Below are 20257 nucleotides of genomic sequence, written 5' to 3'. Positions count from 1 at the left end.
GATGATAAGAAATTAATGAAATGGTGGAATGAAGAAAGTGGGAAGAAACGGGAGAACCCAGAGGAAATCCACTCACACGGTGCTTGTGTTCACTTGGCGGGAGCAGGGTTTGAACCCGGGACCCCATGCACCAGAAGTGAACGCTCTACCACTGAGCAACCGCGGCCCCACCCAAAGAAATTACTTTTATCACAGTCTGGAGTTATTTTCAGAAAACTGATTTACGAAATACAAACAAAATCATTAGAGCAGTTTTTCAGAAAATAGCAATCTTTTATTTTTACTCAACACCTCCTCCTATGAAGGATCAAATAAAAACCTTCAGTTTAAAATTTGGTTGAGATAGGGTATGTCCTCTAGATGAGTATACATGAATGCGAACAGACAGACAGATGTCGAAAAATCCTCTTTCGATATTTATGGGCCATGAAACGTGTAAATCTATTGAAATTTTGAATTCTATTTTTTTTTTTTTTTTTTTTTTTATCACCAAATTTTCTTCTCATTTCGTCGCTCGAAAATAAAAATTAAAATATTACAGAAATGTTTATTTTCTAGAGGTAGAATTTTCGAAAATCCTGGGATGTGTCACCTTATTTTCAATGAGGATTTTATAGAACGAATTTCATCTTTCCAGTATCTTACTTAGAGAAAGTTAATCTAAATATAATGATTATTTCTCTTATAACGTTATGACGCTAAAATTTCTTGAGCGTAATTCGACTATAAAATGTTATACATATATATATATATATATATATATGAATGAAATAAAATTGTGTATTATATAAAATATTACTTTACTTACTTATCCAAATCTAAGATCTCATTTTCTTTCTTCTTCCACTCATCTTCAGACTTAAATTCAGACCTCATTTTTACAAACCAGAAGGATTCTTGACGAGGATTATAATCCACCTGAAAAAGAATGTAACTCTAATGAAATGGCCTACAGACTGAATATAAAATGTGAGGCAGAGTTGCAAAAAATTAGACTTTTTAAGAACAAAATACAATTTAAACTATATTTCTTTCCTAGTTGGTAAACTAGGGTTTTTAGATTTCTTCCATTATATAATAGAATAAAAACGATATCAGGGATGTCCTGATGTATGTTTGTATTTTTACCAAAATGTATCTTACACGTAACAAGTTATTCAGCAGCAGTACATTTTTGTTCTCCCAACACATTACGAGTGAGCAGTCACAGTGATCATCTGAATTTACTTCACAATAATTGGACGAAAGAAAGATAATTATGATAACCTTAGTACGTATTTCTTTTTTAAGCATCTTATCAGTAAAGGATCAAAGTAAATATGCACATGTAGAATATGCTACCATTTTCCACTGCGTTACACAATGAGTATATATCCTTTCTAAAATATTATATATAGTGAATACATTTCTTGCACTCCTTTCATCTTAACTTTCCCATAATGAATATCAGCATCTGCTTTAAAATCGTAAAATTATTCAAGGTAAACTTGTGTATCAGCAAAATTATGAATGAATATAACTATGTGATTTCACTATGTGTCTGTGCACTCCATACGACAAAAACAATACCATGGAATGTAAGACCTTTCTAAGATATAATACGAAAGGTGTTTCTAACAAATAATAACTATTTCTTGTCAAATATGTTATTCATTTCTCTTTCTACTTAAGTACTAACAAGCTCAAATACCTGTTCTTAGCACGAGAGGAACAGATTTACGGGAAGATATATTTGCAGCCCCCTTAGGATGCGTATTTGAATCGAAATGGAAAGGAAGAAACCCAACTCGACTCACATGCTATCTATCTCAAAAACTCCTTTCAAACAGTGCGGCCGTTATGGTGTGCGAAAAATCTACCCCCACTCCCCTCAATTAGAATACGTATTTCAATTCAAGTGTAGGGCTAATGATAAATACCCAAATCAACCCAAGTCATCTTTAAAAACACATTTTAGACGGATCAACCGTGTCCTCGCTTTCGCTATTTCATGAATACAAAAGGAAATTAACATATTACAAAAATGTTTCTCCTTTACAGGCAGAATTTTCGAAAACTTGGTACGAGATATCTCAACTTCTTTCCAATAAGGATTTTATATACTGAGTTTCATCTACCTAACTTTTGAAGGATTAGTTACATATATACGTAGATAGAAAAGAAGAAGTAATGACTCACTGATTGATCCACGACCAGGCCAAGCCGCTTAGGCTACAAACTTGAAATTTGAACAGAGCATAGGATTTGTGATGTAAGGTTCCGCTAAGGAGAGATTTTTGGAAATTCGACTGGGAAGGGGGGTGGGAAAGAGGGAAGGCAATTATCTTAAAATATCCACCTCGGAATCTTTCAATGTTAGATTAGAAATTTGGTATTAATAAATAATAAATAAATAAAAATGACCACGGCACCAAATATATATTCATAATACCTGTGTAACAATTTCCACAATGTAACATCGCATTAATCAGACATGGTATGAAAGACCAATCCGAGTAATAACTTAAATATACACAAAAAGTGAAATCATTACAAGAGCTCTCATTTCAGCAGGCGTTCCATCAGTAAGAGAATCAAATGAATGCAGCCGCAATGACGAAAAAGGCCTGACGAAATTACGTTAATGCCATGGAAAAAAGGTAAGGTGCTTGTTTGGGATTTCACCTGTGCACTTATGCTCCCTCAAATGTGCCATATACATCGACTCGAGCAGGACTCGTAGCAGTTCGAAGAAAGGTCGAGAAAAGGATTAAATATATCAATCTATTGGACAAATATTTGTTTGTTACAATAGCAATAGAATCAAGTGGTTCATGAGGCCAAGAGCGGTTTAATTTTATCAGTGAAGTTCGCCAATGAATATCGCTAAAATCGGGAGATACCCGAGCTAAAGCATTTTTCATACAGCAGATTAGTATAGCCATTTAACGAGGAAATATGTCAGCTATTTTGGGAACTTTATCAACCAGAAATTTAGATCTTCCTTTTGTAGGCAATTCATGAACTATTCAGAATAAAATGTTCGACAATTAACAGTAATAATAATAATAATATGATGATGATAATGAACTGTTAATAAATAAAAATTTGAATGTCACAAATTTCAATGAAACCGTAAGTTATAACAATTTTGATTGTCAAATTTGAAATGTAAAGTAATTAGGCAAAAAGAAAATGATAACTAATGAAGATTTGACAAGCTATACAAAGTAAAGAAAGATGTATAAGTAATTATTTTCTTCTTTTACTTCACTTTGTTCATCATATATTTTTCTTCTTGTTCTATTATTATTATTATTATTATTATTATTATTATTATTTGTTTGTTAGTTTGTTTCAGAACATTTCAGTGCTGTCTCTGTAATTTTTGTACTAAACTCTATACAATGTTTTAAAGAATAGTTGGTAACAATTAAATTTTTTCACGTAATATATCGATGCACCAAAAGAAGTGTCCTTCCTATATCCGCTAAATTGTGTAATAAACTCCCGACTTATTTGAAGGATATCAAAAACATACTGAAGTTCAAAAATGAACTGTTCAATTTTTTTATGTAACAAAATGTATTATGACATTAACGAATACTTGGGTGATAGTTTGTAAATTATTGTAATATCAATTATATTCAAATATCTTCATATTATTTGACAAGTCCTATGTACTGTCTCTGGCCGATAATGTACGAAATGGATAAATAAAAGAATGAATTAAAAACAAAAAATAAAATAAAATAAATAAATAAAGGACACGCCCACACTTCTCAAAGCCAATCAATTTTCTCTTCACTGCAATTTGCATTTACATTTTGCACCTAATTAAAAATTTGTTTTGTACAAATAAATTCTAAACAGTAAAGAGAAAACCTGGTTGGCTCTAGGAAGTATGGGCGTGTTCTCCTTTCATTTTCTGTGTATATTAAAGTTGTTATTCTTAGTCTTTCATAATGTATCTGAAGAGAGACAATGTTACATCGTTGGAACTGTTACCAATATATATTTGGCGTTTTCGTCAGTCTTGTTTTATTAATACTGAGGAATATTTTCAAAGCTATAAGAACAAGATACAAGATGAAATTTGGTATATGGACTTCTCATTTAAAATAATTAGACATGCCCCTCAGCATTTTTTGATATTTGATCTAGAACGAAGAAAAGAAATGAGAAGGAAAAAGGGGTAGAAATTACAATTATTAAAATAAGATGTCAATATCTTAAGTCCTTTAAGGTTATAGACATGAAACTCAGTATTTGGACTTTCCTGTTATTTGATATTTGCTCTACAAACAAAGAAAAAAAGTAGAGTTACAACCATATCTCGAAATCCGTTACGATTAAAGGCATGAAATTTGGTATCCGGAATTTTCATTTAAAATAATTAAAGAATTGTTTCAGCATTCTACAAGGGGGAAAAAAGGAGTTGGGTTTGCAATCGTTAAAATAAGAAAGCGATATCTCGAAAACCCTTAAGGTTAGAAGCATGAACATTGGTGTTTAGGCTTTTAATTTAAAATAACTAAAGATATTTAAGCGTTTTCTGATATTTCTCTTGAAAAGGAAGAAAAACGACTGGAAGTTGTAATTTTTAAAATAACATGGTCATATCTCGGAAATCCTTACGAGTAGAGACATGTTAATTAAAGATGTTTCAGTGCTTTTTAAGCTTTCCCTTAGAAGAGAACAAAAAAAAGTGGAGGTCGCAGTTGTTGTAAGAACATGGCCATATCTCGAAATCGCCTAAGATTGCAGATATGAAAAGCATAAGATTTGTGATATAAGGTACCACTAAAGAAGATCTTTTAAAATTCGATGGGGAAGGCTGGATTTCAGGGTGGCAATTATTATAGTAAAATGTCCATATCTCTGTATCTCTAAATGACACGACGTTTGATATATGGACTTTCAATTTAACCCTCTAAAGATGGGCGTGGTGTATGAACACACCCGATAGTTCCGTTCCTGACTGGTACTGTATATAAACACAACAAGCCTCAGTTGAGTTTGTCAAATATACCACTCACTACCCAATCATAAGCTAGGATGACTTTTAGGGAGTCATTTGTTTGTGTCCTTAAAGAGTTAAAATAATTAGACAGGTGTTTCACGTTTTATTTTTTTCTTTATTTCCCTTAAAAAAGAAGCAAAAAAGACAGGGCAAGGGGCAAAACAAGGCACTTTAAGATGCCTACCTATGAGCTTGTATGACTCTGTCTGATAGTAACAACAGTTGTAACAATTAGAAGAAACCTCGTCTCAAAACTTGGTCTTACTCCATCAAGCAGAATGGCACTCAAGTTAAGGTGTGTCAAAAGTTTTTACTCACTATTTTTCAGATATCTATTAAAATGCTTTATGTTATTCAGTCGAAGTCCTTAAATGGAGTAGATTTTCAGGAATGGGGAGGAACTTATGATAATCGTTCACATAAGTTACATGCTGATGTTTTAGATGTAATGAAGGTACATTTACAACTAATACCTAGTGATTTTAGCCACTATTGTGCGCATAAAACAAATATGAAGTATTTTGAAAATCCAGACCTCATTGTTAAAAGCCTTTTTTAATATGTTTAAGATCTATTATGAAACGACCAACAGGCCTCTGAAACTTTAATATGAGCACTATCGTAAGCTGTTTAAAACCCATTTTAAATATGGGTTTACACGTCATACGACAAACATATGTGATTTTTGTGTTCTTGAAATTTTGGCACTGCATCTTAGATTGTGATATATACGGTAGGTGTCTTAATTATTTTAAATAAGAAGTCAATATACCAAATTTTATGTCTCTACTCTTCAGAGATTCGGGGACATTGATATTTTAATATAACAATTGCCATCCTTATTTCCTCCCCACCTTCCACCCCAAGTTTCCACAAATCCTTCTTTAGTAGTGCCTTACGTCATAAATCCTATGTAGTGTCTAAATTTCAAGCTTCTAGCTTAAGTGGCTTGGCCTTGGTTGACGGGTGAGCACCCACACAGATATATATAAAAATGTGAAGCTTGTCCAGTTTAAAAGGACTTAAACCATTGTGTGCCCCTGAAGATGATTGTCTACTCGAAATACTGGAAGAAAAATTGACTGGGAGCATTCCTAGGTAAGTAACTGAAATATTTACCTCTATTTCTATTTCATCTATTAAATCATATTGCAATATTTGAAAGCTTAGTAAGTTTTATTTTCATAGAACAATACCTGAGCTTCCAATAAATGTGGATGAACGAGTGACAAATCGGCTAAAACAATGCGATTAATTTGTTTTATAACAGAACTGGCAAATTTGTCTTCCACGTCAGCTGGACTCGGAGGATCATCTTCTTCCAACTTCACTTCATTTGGTTTGCTAAAAGAAAGAAAAAAAAAGATGCAGTGCCAAAAAAAAAAAAAAAAAAAAACGCAGTGCAGATGCATATATATAAATGAAAACTTCTAAAATATAAATATTTGAACAATTCACTACCAAAATATCAAAAATAACTATTTGTAACCTGTCCTCTGGATTAATATACAATTATTAGAAAAAGTACATACACTATGTATCCCTTTGTCAATAATTCTGGAGCGAGTTCCTCAATGTTAATGTAGTTTTCTTTGATGTACATAGGACGTAATTCTCTGGGCAGTATTGAAAATCTTACCCAAATGGATCAATCGGGGGTCCAGAAGTTATTGACAGTTTTTATTTTATTTATTTATACATATTTCTGAGCATTACGAGTCCGTTACGTATGAAGGATGACGTCCTTCGGTGAGCAAAGTATCCAGAGAAGGAGGGAAAGACAAAAGTAGCATGGGAGATGTATGTTAGGCATCATGTTGACATTGCCAAATGTGAATGAGGAAAACATGAAAAATTTTAATCAGAATAACTGGACTGAAACAATTGTTACACTTTTCTGACAGTGTACCCCTACCGGAAACCCACTTTTTAGTGATTGTAGATGGAAGTTGGGAACAATAACATAACTTCATTTACTCAGTACCTGTCGGAAGCAAACGTTTCAAACTTAGATAGTAGCAACAGTACAGTAATAATGACATCACATGCCAGTTTGCAAATGGCTACCGACTGTGGTTTCTGTCTTCCATACGACTATTGAAACTTTTTTCTTATATGAAAAGTAAAATTTGAACTGCTTTATAACTGAAATTTTGAGTTACTTAAAGTGATAATATTTTAAGTAAGGATGTAATTTAGAAGTTAGTATTCTTTTCAAAAACAGCTGGGAAAAGTATTATATCAATTAGGAAAATCAATTAATTTAGACATCAGCTTTCTTGACTAGAGGTACGGCAGAACGAAACACTTTGCTCTGGGGTTGAATATTTTGCTTTTATTAATCTCAATTAGATCAAAATAAATCTCCTCAAATAAGTTTTACGGGATCGTAGCAAGGAGACATACCAGCTTTTACTCTTTCGCTACTGACTTCTCAGTTGTTAATACTCGCTGAGAATCCTGGGCATTTCGATTTCGGAAACAAAGTTTCCTTTTTCTTAATTTGAGTACGAGTTTTTAAAACGTAATACACTAATATCTGTTTCCTTGCAATGTAATGTTAAAAATAGCAGTTCTTATAAAAGCATAACCATTGTCATTGTACTCCATCTATTGTTTCATTGTGCCCCGCTATTCTATATAAATCAACGAATCTATACACTGTACATAGAGTGAAGATTGCTCTTTGAAGTAATACTTTTTGTATAAAAATACCATTAGAAATAAATGGGATATTCTCAAATGTAACTTTGTTTCATTGTGCTCCCCATTTTCCCCTGCATTAAATCAAAATACAGAAGACAGATTTTACATAATAAAAATGATAAAACAACTTTGGAACACCCGTGAATGACGTCGGAACAAATAATTTTTTTTTTTTTTTTGTACCTAATCTTATTTTACGTATGTCAGTAGAAGACCAATATACAAACTGTAAGCGCATCACTGAAGTTAAGAGAATTTGTATTTTAGGGAAAGGAATGTTTAGGTAAACTAACTTAAAAAATAAAATCTGTAAATTGCTTACTTAGCTGCCCACTGTTTAATTTCCGAACGCTATTTCGGTTTCCCTGTAATCATCTCCTGATCCTGCTGAATCCACACTGTGGAGTTAATTATTGACACTGAAGAAGTATATAACACAGTTAAAAATTTTAAAAAGAATATGAGAGAGATATATACGAAGCTATGTAAGTGGAAAACGGTAACCTCTTTCACGAGTGAGATGCGTCGTCCTTACATTTTGTTTAAAAAACGCGCCAATTTTGCCACACAGAACTCCATGTAATTCTGAAAAAAGAAAACTCCATTTTAAAATATTTCCATGATAATTTTTGATACAAAGGAAATTCGAAGAAAATGTATTACTGTCAAGTTTTATGAATTGAACTGTTTATTATGTAATCGAATTGTTGATCCAAATTCCCTCTAAGTTTAATTTCGAGTTTTTCGTTCTAATGCAATAAGATACACATATAAAGTTTTCCACGGTGGAAGAAGTTTCATATTAGATTTTCAGTCTTTAATAGCCTATTGCGCCAACCTCATTTAAATACTTGAGCAGGAACCATGACAAAGTAAAGTTAAAATTGTGTTGCACCAAGCGTGCTCATCGCTGACCTGATTCAGTTTGCTCTTGAAGCAATATTATATGTGAACGGTCAGCAATGAAGGTTCAGGACGAGTGATCTCAAGGCTGAGGAAGTGAGGTTATGAAAATGATGATTATGAGACTTTCGACTACTTGAAAATGCCGGGGAAAAAGTGTAGCAAATATAAGTTACAATTTAAAAAAAAAAAAAAAAAATCCATATCATCAAAACAATGTACAGTGAATACTATACAACAGATGAAGTGCTGTGAAGCGTCCCTAACAAGCTTTTTCCCCTTCATTCTATATTTCGAACTACTGCTAACTACGAAAGTCTACCCAACTTACTAACTATTTGCAATTTGTGACTCAATATGCGCCCGTTAAAATAAACTGTGGAATAGATACTGGATTAGGTCTGATTTTGATCGTTCACTTCTTCTGAAAGTGTTAAAAAACTTTAGCTAACTATAAAAACTAACTCACAACACCATACTTTATTAACAAGGGTTGGTGCTTTCACATTTTTTCTCTTTTCATTGGAACAGATGTGGCTTTAAAGTTTTGGAATATAATGGCACACATATGGAATTAATTACACTACTTACACTCAGAAAAATTACCCGTAATTTACTACTAGGCAGCTACATTATACAAGAAAGTCTTTTTCACTTAAAAGAAATTCAAAATTATTGTCCAATTTTTTTCACAAATAGATATTAAGTTGTTTTCTGGAAAACCAGGATCATGTCAGAAGACAGCAAACGAATCAATCAGGGGAACATTTAAAAGAGCTGTTCCAAGTACGATTAAACTGTAGGTTCCGAACGCCTATTTTCAACGGTATAGCAGAAACTCTTGAACAAAGATCACAATATCGTGATCAATCTTGATTTCAACATCATCGATGTAACTATCCATAATGGATAAATGCTTAGATAGTTTTGACACCGCTGAACTCTTATCTATAGCGTCTCTAATATGTTCCTTACTGTTGGCTTCTATATTCTTCTTTGTCATACCGATGTATGTTTGATTGCAATCACACCTAATTTCATAGTCATCGGAGTTTACCATTTCATCTGCGTTACAATTTTTGCAACCCATTGGTGACTTCTCTTAAGTTTTCACAAGATTTAATTCAATATCATTCTTAAGGATAAATTTATCTACATCTTTGATAGTACAGTTTAGTGTAATTAAGCGGCATTCGGATGCAGTATAGGTTATTATAGTTTTTACAAATTATAAAAATATGCGTCAAATCATATCCTTACATAAGTTATACACTGATTTGTTAGTGGATATAGTAGTTGCAAGTTAGTGTAGGAGACTAGCATAAATGATTTCCCTTATTTCGTTCGCATGTTGTGTTAAAAATATCACGAAACATACAGCATGAAAAGGAAAAACTCACCAAGTTTCATTTCACAGATTGTGAGATCCCTTAGTACACCAGTTTGACCGACAGGGAAATATTTGTGAAAAATGACGGCGAAAGGAGAGGAGCACATATATTGTCCTTGAATTCCATGCAATGAGCTGACTAACCATTATCCATAGACATTTCTCTACACGATTTCATAAGGAAGCACGAAGTGAAAAGAGAATACCTGACTAGTATTCCAAATTTACAGCAACTGGATGTCTCTGTAAGAAGAAAGTCATGGAAGGATCATACGTTCCACATGATCATATCTGATTAGGTAGCCTCCCCAGTCATATGATCTGACTCCTTGTAACTCTCCTCTTTGGAGTATGGTCAAAAATGTAGTTTATGTATCATCCATCCTTGTCGACTAATCTCAATGACCTGAAGAATCGAATCCAAGCAGCTGTACCTAAAATTGACCAGAATATCCTTCGATGTGTGTGGATGGAGGTGGATTTTACGGTTGACATGTGCGCGTGATTAAAGACGAACATTTCGAGCACCTGTAGCTGAAACTTAGTGAGTTTTCTTTTTATATTATGTTTCAACAATCTACGTCTTGTACTTTTAACATAGGATGTGGAAGAAATCAGAGATCATTTGTGTTAGCTCTTTATTTTGGAAATGAATTTTTTGGTGTGCCTGCTAATTGTCATATTTAGAAAGTATTCTTTTCCCCCTAACTCTGAAATAAATTTAATCCTGAAATAAGTGTTACTAAATTTTGAGAGAATGTTATCATCTTTCTATAACTAAATATTGTGTCATCCGCAAGCCTAAAATGTTTTGGAAATTTCAATGGCTAATCCTGTAAAATTAAGTTTTCATAATAGTTTATATTTCCTAAAGAATAGCTCTTTTATTTCCTAGAGGACAGTCCACAATTTTACCGTGCAAAATTGTGTTTAATTAAATTTTGTAGTAGAGCTAAGATCGTATTATTACTTAAAATAACACTTAAGCATTCATGCTCATTGTACACATGAAACTGAAAAACCTTGTCGCACATCAGTGTTTCGTGAAACACACTTTGCACGACTGGCATTTGTTTATATTTCGATTCTTAGAAAAAGGAAGAGGACAATTTTGAAGAGTAACAACGAGGTGGGCAAGTCTATAATACAGAATAGGAATAAAAACCCCTACTCACGATTTAAATCCCTGGGCCAGCCGTCCTGATTGAAGATTTTTTCAGTTTGTCGCGCAAACACTAGAATACCTCAAGAACAGGAGTCAGAGACGAAAAAAGCGGCTTTAGTAAATGCACTTTCTAATATATATATATATAAAATATAATAAAATAAAAAAGTTGAGTCTTTTGGAAAAACTGAAATGTATGCTTTTTTAAAAAAATACTCTTATTTCTAGTTTCCAATTTTCTTTCTTATAATAGATTTTACGATTAAAGACCTTTGTAACATATGACAATATTACTACATGTCACATAGCTACTTCACCAGACACGCAAGAAGAATTCCGGAATTTCTCGATTTCATTTTCAATACAACTCTCTTTCGTGCTTATGTAATTATACAAATGTAGTGGTGGGAAAATAGAGGTATATCTTTACTAATTTTCTTTTTAAGTGAAGAGTTTGTAATATATTTGATTCAAATCGTAGTAATACCACAGAAAAAGTCTGATTTGTGCATTGGTAATCATCATCAGGTATCTTGTTTCCTTTTTAACCACATCCGTTCCAGGTTCTAATTAGCTACTCTGGCCCCAAATATCGAACTTTCAGCATCATCAGAGCTAACATTTTTAATGTAGGCCTAAATTTGCTCCTTTTGGTATCATTATAATAAAAATGACAGTACTTGTCACAACAAGATGTCCAGTAACATAAGGTGCCGAGAGACACACTCGCCTTGCAAGCAAGAACAAAAGTGAATTCTGGGATAGAACTCGTGCCGTGACGTACGGAGGAGATACGTCAGTGGCCCGGAAAGGATTAATACAGCTATTTTTTGCGTTTGTATTTGTGTAATTATCCAAATGAAGTGTTGAGAAAATAGAGGTATATCTTAAGTAATATCCTTTTTAAAGATAAGCGTTTCCGATTTGTAATTAAGAAAGATATTTTACTACTTCTTTGTATTAATACGCAAACATGTTCTCAAAAAACAAAAGGAATGTAGTCACATTCCTTTCTGTTCCAGATTACAGTTGAACACTGTTATAGCGAATTTGATTGATCACAAACAACATTCGTTATGTATAATTTCCATTTTTTTTTTTTTCAATGGCATTCTGTTCTGGAGATTCCTTGATAAATACATATGCTAAGAGAATTCTGAAGCTAGGAGTGTACTGGGCAACATGATTGAAGAAAGTAATAGCAAACACATTAAAGTTACCACTTCAATCCAAATTTTGAAGAGAGTGCTTTGGGCTAAGAAAAATTCTAACAATCCTGGTTGTGGGAAGTTCACTTTCAACACTTTTGGCCAGCATAGTTATAAGCAGGTTCGAAAGCAAAACTGTAAACCAGGTTCAAAATAAATTTGTAAGTAGAGCATCGCAAAAGCAATGTGATGACAATATTTTAGACCTTGACCTTTGGTTGGTACCTTGACCTTTGGTTACCTACTTATCCAAATAAAATCAATTGTAAAAGCATAAATTTAGTAATTTGTAAAATAAATCGTAATCCTTGGAAAATTAACTGCCCGTTTAATTGTTAGTCTAATTATTGTATTCAAAAATTAAGATTAATAATTTAATTTTAAGTTTTATTTCGAGCAAAAAGTATGGCATGTTAACAGTGGATATTTGAAAGAGTGAAAAAAATGTTTTCTTGCGTACCTATATTGAAGTTTCAAACCTAAGAATTTCAGAATATAACTGAAGTAGTGTGAGGAACAAAACAATTAAACTCATATTACAGCATGTGAAGTTCCACGGTTTTATGGCCAATGCCCACGATTCATCAGAATAATTCACCATTTGATTCAATTAAGGAAAGCTTCTCTTTTGTAGAAATATTTTCCACCACAAGGACTACGATTGTTTTGCGCGCTTTAGCGTAAATGATATTGAACTATCTTTTGATATCTTCTCACTGAAAGGTGTTTAATGTTCGTGGAAGGGGTTGGACTTAATACCTGAAAGTGCTAAATTTATTTACGAAGAGTATGTTCTCTGGAACACTTAGGGCTGTTTTCTTTTACAGGGCAAGGAATTAAAGGATAGATCTAGTTCCTGTCTACATCTCATATGCACGCGATAATGGTCACAGATATGACTAAATTATTCTGAAAATGGAATCCTAAATAGGTTCAATGTTCATGGTAAAAGGTAAAAATTTTTCTTTCGAAAAATGCACCCTACAGCATATTACAGGATCAAATACCTAATTGTAACATTTGTGTTCAATTTACTGGTCTCTGACACACAGAAAATATGGAATTTAGAATAATATTTGCGTTCTAATATTTGCTGAAAACAAATTTAAAAGGCATAATTTGCAAAAACGTAGCTTAATTATAAAAAAGAAATAAGGCACAATTGTAACAGAAAACACAAGAATACGACTGGACGAAGAAAAGGTTATAAATATTGCGGGAAAATGTAGAAACAGAAGATGTAAGCAGCAGAATTACTAGCGATTGGACAAAAGGGAGACAAACAGAAGGAGTATTGTGTGACCGCAGAATACCAATACGCCGTGAAAGAATAGCTTACAAATATAGTCAGACCTACCATGTTATCCAGAGCGGAGTGCTGGACGATGAGGGGAAGTTGTATGTTGCGAGATAAAGATGCTGCGATGGATGTGTGGAGTGACGCGGAAGAAAGAATTAAGAAGGAAGTGATCTGAGGAACAGTAATGAATTAAAAAAAAAAAAAAAAAAAAAAAAAAAAAACACCCTACCAGAAATAAATTGAGATGGTTTGGACATGTAAGTAAATACATAGCTCACTGAAAGGATGCTATAGAACTGAATGGAAAACGAGTATGAGGTCGGTCAAAGAAGAAATGGGGGGATTGTGTAAACAACGACCTGGCAAACCGTTGTCAGTGGATATCACAACAAATAGAAACAGGTGGAGGGCAACGATCCGACAAACCGACCAACCTATGTAAAAGGCTTAGAAGAAGGAGATACAAAAATAAAGCATAATGTGAGTTGCTCTGTTCGTAAGATGTTGAAGTTTTGTAGATGACACGTTGTCTATAAAAAATTATAAAGACTTGAATTACTTTATTGAAGAAACTCAACACAAACATTAAATTTCAAACAGAATTAGACTTTTAATATTTTTTAAAACTATCAATTTGCAGGTCCAATACTAAATTTACGACTACGTCATTTACTTATTGCTTACAACTATTTTGTTTACAGTTGCCGCAAAAATAGCTACATTCCAAGAAAATAACGGTTAACGTTTGTATTGACCTTTTCCTTCAAACGTACGGATTGTTACGCTCACAACAAGAACTAGAGGATGAATTAAGAATACATTTTTATATAGGATTGAAAACGTGATAAAACTGATACACAAGAACTACAGGATGAATTAGGAATAAATCTATATACAGGATTGAAAAAGAATGAAGAATAAATTTTTATATAGGATTGAAAAGTGACAAAACTGACTCACAAGAACTACAGAATGAATTAAGCATAAGTTTTGATACAGGACTGTAAACGGGACAAAACTGTATCACGTTGAAAAATGAAAAATTCACGCTTTAAGAATTAGCACCATGGAAACAGCTTTGAAAAATAACGTAGAAGCTAAAAGATGGATAAAAAATGGATGTTTGGAGAGACTAAATGCACGAATATATAACTTCTTAATAAAAGTGTTTCCTTGCTTAGGCACTCTTTACCTATACCTCATATTAAAACAGCAAGTATATCTTCCATTCTAGTACCTACGGACTGAAATCTACATCGAGGATTGGTACAGTTCCGCGAAAGAAAGTAGCACTGCTGAGTAATGTTACCAACAATGCGGAAAATATTCTCCAACCTCTCGTAGATGGTTACTAGAAGCTAGTATCGCATTAGTCCACGTCAGGGCAAAGAGAAAGTATAGGACCGAGCAGATACGTTAGCGGTGATGAATATGCGCATGGGTCCCCCTTTATAAAACTGATGAAATATATTTTATATACCTTGTTTTGGTTCCTTATTCTTTTCTTTCAATTTTTGGACTTTTTTGTCGTTGAAATATTTTATTACCGAAACTAAGAACACTGAACTTCAATCTTTGTACAGTCCATTACCATGTTTGCTTACTTAACCACACACGTCATATGTAAGTCCATTGTTTTATACATCAAGTAATACTAATGTTTTAATTACCGATAATTACAATCTTGGATAAATGAAATTTTCTTTCTATTTCTTAGTTTCTACGTGGATAAATTTTATTTTTGTTTGCTTTATATTTTCTTCGAATTTCATTGTTTCGTTTTAATATTCGGAGTTGATGTTGAATTCTTCATTGATGATAGATGTGGTATGTGATTGAATTGTGTAAATCTGTCAAAAGTATTTATATATGGCAACATATTGCTTTACATCTCGTGTGTCCTTTGTACATTTTACAGTTTCTTGTAGTGTTTTAATGCTTGATTCATCTGTGTTTGGGTTTACATTCTTTTTCGACATACAGTGTCGTGTTCTTTAAAATTCACTTTTTCATAATGGGTGCTTTGTTTTGCATTCTCTGATATTATTGATGTTTCTGGTTAGTGTTTATTTATTTATTTTAAGGGCAAGTTGGGTGAATTACGGCAAAATAAATTATTAATTAACCAAAATTCTACTTGCATTGAAGGAGTTCGGCAATACTCGAGCACACGATTCCAGGCCGGTAGCCAACCCAAAAATATATGGGGCCCTGCTGAAGTTAGGGGGGGCCGATACAACCATATTATAGTTTATTTGCAAGCCTACCTTGAAAATATTTTGAGGCCAGCAAAAATTTTGCCCCCTTCCCCCCCCCTGGATACGGGAATGGGTGGTTCTACCAAATTTTGACACGTTTCTTACATTTTCAGGTTAGATTCGAGCTTTGTGTTACTTTTAGCAGAGCGTATACAGTACTAAATGAGGAGCTCCATTACTACTTGCAGATTAAATTCAGGAGGGCTGAATTGAAACACAGTGCGGACGTATGGTATAAATACTAGTGCAAAAAACACGAATCAACTTGTGATAGGTGGCCACTAAAAAAAACGAATGGTATCTAACCGAGTCAGGGCAGGAGCGGAACATGATAGCCCGAACGTAAGCGAGAGGCTGCGTCCGTAGGGAGCAGGGGCGTCAGCGAGGCGGGTATACGTATAAACTTGTACAATACTTTGATTGTTACTCAAAATTCATTTCAATACTTTGTGCACTGACAGTATTTACTTATATTCACACTCTCATTCCGTTATAGAAAATTTTCATATTCTATATTACCTATAAATTCTCTTTCTGGTAGAACCGTCTGCTAGAGTGAATCAAAGGACTTCCTTTAATACATATTCTAAAGTAATAAATGCTTGGGGGTGAAGGGGCTCTGTCTCCTGTTATTTTATGATGTAGATTATCGGAAGAAATCATTTTATGCAAGTGGTATTTTGGTTAGTTAATATTTTACTCTGTCACAATTCACCTAACTTGGCCTCTGGGTCGTGGACCTGTGTTCTAGAACCTCGTCTGTGTGCATGAATTATTTGTTTCAATATTTGCTGATGTCACGATTTTCTTTCCCTTATAGGTGAAACTGGTGCCTTTTTCTGTTCTCCGGAAGTATACCAACCAAATGTGGGTTAACTTTACAACACCCGCTCCAGCTAGTATACTCACTCAAACGTGCAATTACCTTCTATTAATTTTAAGAAAATGGATCAAAACAAACCTAACCTTACCCGATCCCTCCCCTCCCCTACTTATCCCTATCTTCCTCTACCCTACCCTACTCTAGTATACCCATTTAAAGCGGCCCTACTTATCAATGCGCAGTTAGAGCGTGTATTGTAAAGTTTATCCCAATGTTCTAGATGAATATAAGATATTCTCATTACCTCTTAGCCTGGTACTCGAAAAGTAATGCTTCTTCCACATGCGACTTAATCTTTTCCAAATTCGTTTTAATCGTTTCTTCTTCTAAATTATTTAAATCTTTATAATGATCTGGCAAATTGTCAAAGAAGAAAGTTCTTGTAAAATATTGCGAAAAGGGAAGACTATTGTAAGGAATGTTCACTCCTTCTTCCAAGATAAGCGATTCCCAGCCATAGTATTTTGGCATGTTAATTTCGAACAGCTTTTCTTCCACTGTTCCAAGCCTTTGTATCTTATCATACCACTTTTGTCTTTCACGTCTCTGCACTGCTTCTTCAGATATATCTAATATAGGAGGGTATTCAGGATAGTTCTCATCCTCCTGCTTTGCTAGATCGGTACTGTAATTCTTACATGCATGAGTAAGACATGCTTTACTTCGTTTCACTCGTAGTGAAAGATTTGACAAAATTTTTGCCACCTTGCAATAAAACATTACGTACTATAGGATTCATACATAAAACAATTTAAAAAATGTTACGGCGTTAACAGTTTATCAAAGTTTGACCTCCCTGTTAGTTTTCTGTGAATACTACATCTACTATAAACAAAAACTTGCACTCCACACTTTAGCAGCAGAAGGCGTGAACAGTGATACCAGTCGACGTTAGGGAGTCGGAAAGTGATACCAGATCGTTTTCCTCTTTTTTCTTCTTGGAAGCGCCAGAAACGACGCGGAATGGTTTACACAATTTTGAAAAGACCAGGGCCTAAAATTGAGTGGAGTACTCCACACTTTCTGGAACTGTAGGAAAGGAGTGTGGAACTATAATTCTTAAAATGTGGAGTGGTATTAATGTGAGTACCTTACTTTTCTCGGATTATGCATTTAAAAGCGTTTAGTGTGTCAAACTAAGTCTTACTGATTCAATACATTCATTATACAATGGGGGGGGGGGACTACTCAATTCTATATAACTGCCAGTATATGACATTAAGCCAGAGTTAGTACGTATAGGTGTCTCCTAGATGGCAGGGAAAACCATTGCCAATTTTGAGGTGAAGGGACTTTTTAACTATATTTAGTTTCCAAACGTTTTCGGTTGCATTCATATAGTTTTCAAATATGCAACTAACTGCACATTTATCTGTTGTTTCAATAAGACATTACACTTTTCCGATATAAGGAAATGTGTTGTTTTGTAGATAAAAATTACACGATCCTTTGAACCCGTTATAGAAATATGTACTACCAGAGATAACATACATTAATAACCGTCAAAAATTTAGCCGAAGCACAACGTTACGAAAATCAGTAGAAAGAGTAATGTTTCCCAGAGTGACTTCGATAGTTACTGATAATGAAAACATGAATACAGGAGAACAGAAAGAAATGTGGAAATTGTTAACTGATGAAAGAGTTGCTTCAGGTGAAACGTTGCCTCTGTTGAAAATTTGGTATGCTGCCCATCGCATTAATTTAGCATGGAAAGATGTCACCAAGAATGTCCAAGAAGTTTCATCTCTCATATGAGCAGCATCTGGACTGTGTGCTTTCTATCACTCTTCAGGGCAGCAAACGAAAGGTTTAACGATAGTAGCTTCAGAAAATAACTTAGAAGTTTTGCACTACCCAGAATATTTTGACGTCAGGTGGACAAAAGTTTCATTCAGTATGCTCACTACTCTCCTAAAAAATTGCTATCCAAGCTGCGTTTACTTGTAAACGGAAAGCCATGTATGTAATGAAGCCAATGGTCATCTGCGTAAATGGATAGAAGTAGATCGCCTTCATCTTCTGTGTCTTGTGACAGACGCTGTATATGTTTTCAAGAAATGCCAGCAGAAGTTTGAGAGTGATGAAATGTTTCTTTTGGACATAATAACAAATAAAAATAGAACTGTAGCACAATTGGAGAGTATGAAAGAGAAACCTCTGTTAGGCGTGTGGGAAAAAACGTTTTTAAACGAACATGTGCAAGAGAACGTCAACGGAGAAATACAGTACTCATTACATGGTATTCAACTTCATCGCAACACACGTCGCAATGAATCCTATAACAAATATGTCAGTGAGAAAAAAGATTTTACTGTAGTAGGCTACGAAGTCCTGGATTCCATAATTAACTTTGTTAGTCAGCGTTTGCTGCATGAAGACAGTATTATTGCTTTGGAGCCTTTGCGTGTTTTTCAAGAGGATGTAACTGATGATGCCCTAAGAGAATGTCACAAAGTTATTTGTCTTGATACAGATCTTTTGTAGTTCGCAATGCAATATAGAGAGGCATCATCGTGCAGTATGTTGAAAGGTCTGGACGCTAAAAGCCTTCTCATGAAAATCTGTGGAAATCAGACATTTCATGCTCTGTCAACAAATCTAGCCCGAGTTGTTGCTTTGAAACCATCTTCTTCCGATGTTGAAAGACTTATAAGTGACTACAACATATTGAAAACAGATAACAGACTGTCTTTAGCTCCCACTACTGTGAAAAATTACCTTTACGTTAATATAAATATGGGTCCGTTGCAAGATTTTAGCCCAACCCCTGCTGACCAGAAAGGAAAGGCGTTTTGAGTTTGTAGGAAGTCAAAGGAACAGCCCTGGTATAACGAAACTCGGCAGAAAACAGACTGAGACAGCGTGATGATCACGGAAAAATGCCAGTGAAATTCTTATGTAACAAAAAGTGACTTTTTTCTTCCAGTGTGACTATTTTTCTTACCGGTTTATTTCCTGTATTTTATGGTTTAATACAATACAATTAAATATGTATCCTAATGTGCCTTTAATTTTGTTTGCTCTGGATGCCAATATTTTCCTAAATAATAATAATAATAATGATAATAATAATAATAATAATAATAATAATAATAATAATAATAATAATAATAATAATAATAATAATAATAATAATAATTTTGGGGGGGTCGCAGGTAAACATGATGTACTGGACAGAACACTAATTATATGTCTAAACAAATGCTGACTAAACTAGTTTTTCTATACTATATAAAATTTGGTAGTGCTTAGATCCACACCCCCTCAAGAGAGGCAAGAAGATAGAAACTATCAAACTTTGGGTGCTGTATGATGTCACTATTCATAGCAGCCAATCACTTTTTCCGTATCAAAAGCAAAGGGTTTTACGTCATATGAGCGGACATATTTGAATGAAAAAACACAACTGAGTGCAGCAGTGATGCCAATTGAAGGGAAA

General features: G+C 33.9%; 1 protein-coding gene across 1 annotated transcript in view; it reads right to left on the bottom strand.

The window, feature by feature from the left end:
* The window catches only part of mRpS30 (mitochondrial ribosomal protein S30), a 58366-nt gene extending 40665 nt beyond the window's left edge, over nt 1-17701 (bottom strand). The window contains exons 1-3 of the mRNA XM_081733754.1: nt 17060-17701; nt 6199-6346; nt 809-918 (exon numbers count right to left, since the gene is read on the bottom strand). Of these exons, the coding sequence (XP_081589880.1) occupies nt 809-918; nt 6199-6346; nt 17060-17535 (734 nt within the window). The 5' untranslated portion in view covers nt 17536-17701. The remainder of the gene's footprint in view (nt 1-808; nt 919-6198; nt 6347-17059) is intronic.
* Between the last annotated feature and the right edge of the window lie 2556 nt (nt 17702-20257).

This window comes from Thermobia domestica, chromosome 12 (genome assembly GCF_964235325.1).
Source record: "Thermobia domestica chromosome 12, izTheDome1.hap1.1, whole genome shotgun sequence".
Classification (NCBI taxonomy): domain Eukaryota; kingdom Metazoa; phylum Arthropoda; class Insecta; order Zygentoma; family Lepismatidae; genus Thermobia; species Thermobia domestica.
This window is presented reverse-complemented; position numbering and strand designations above follow the sequence as displayed.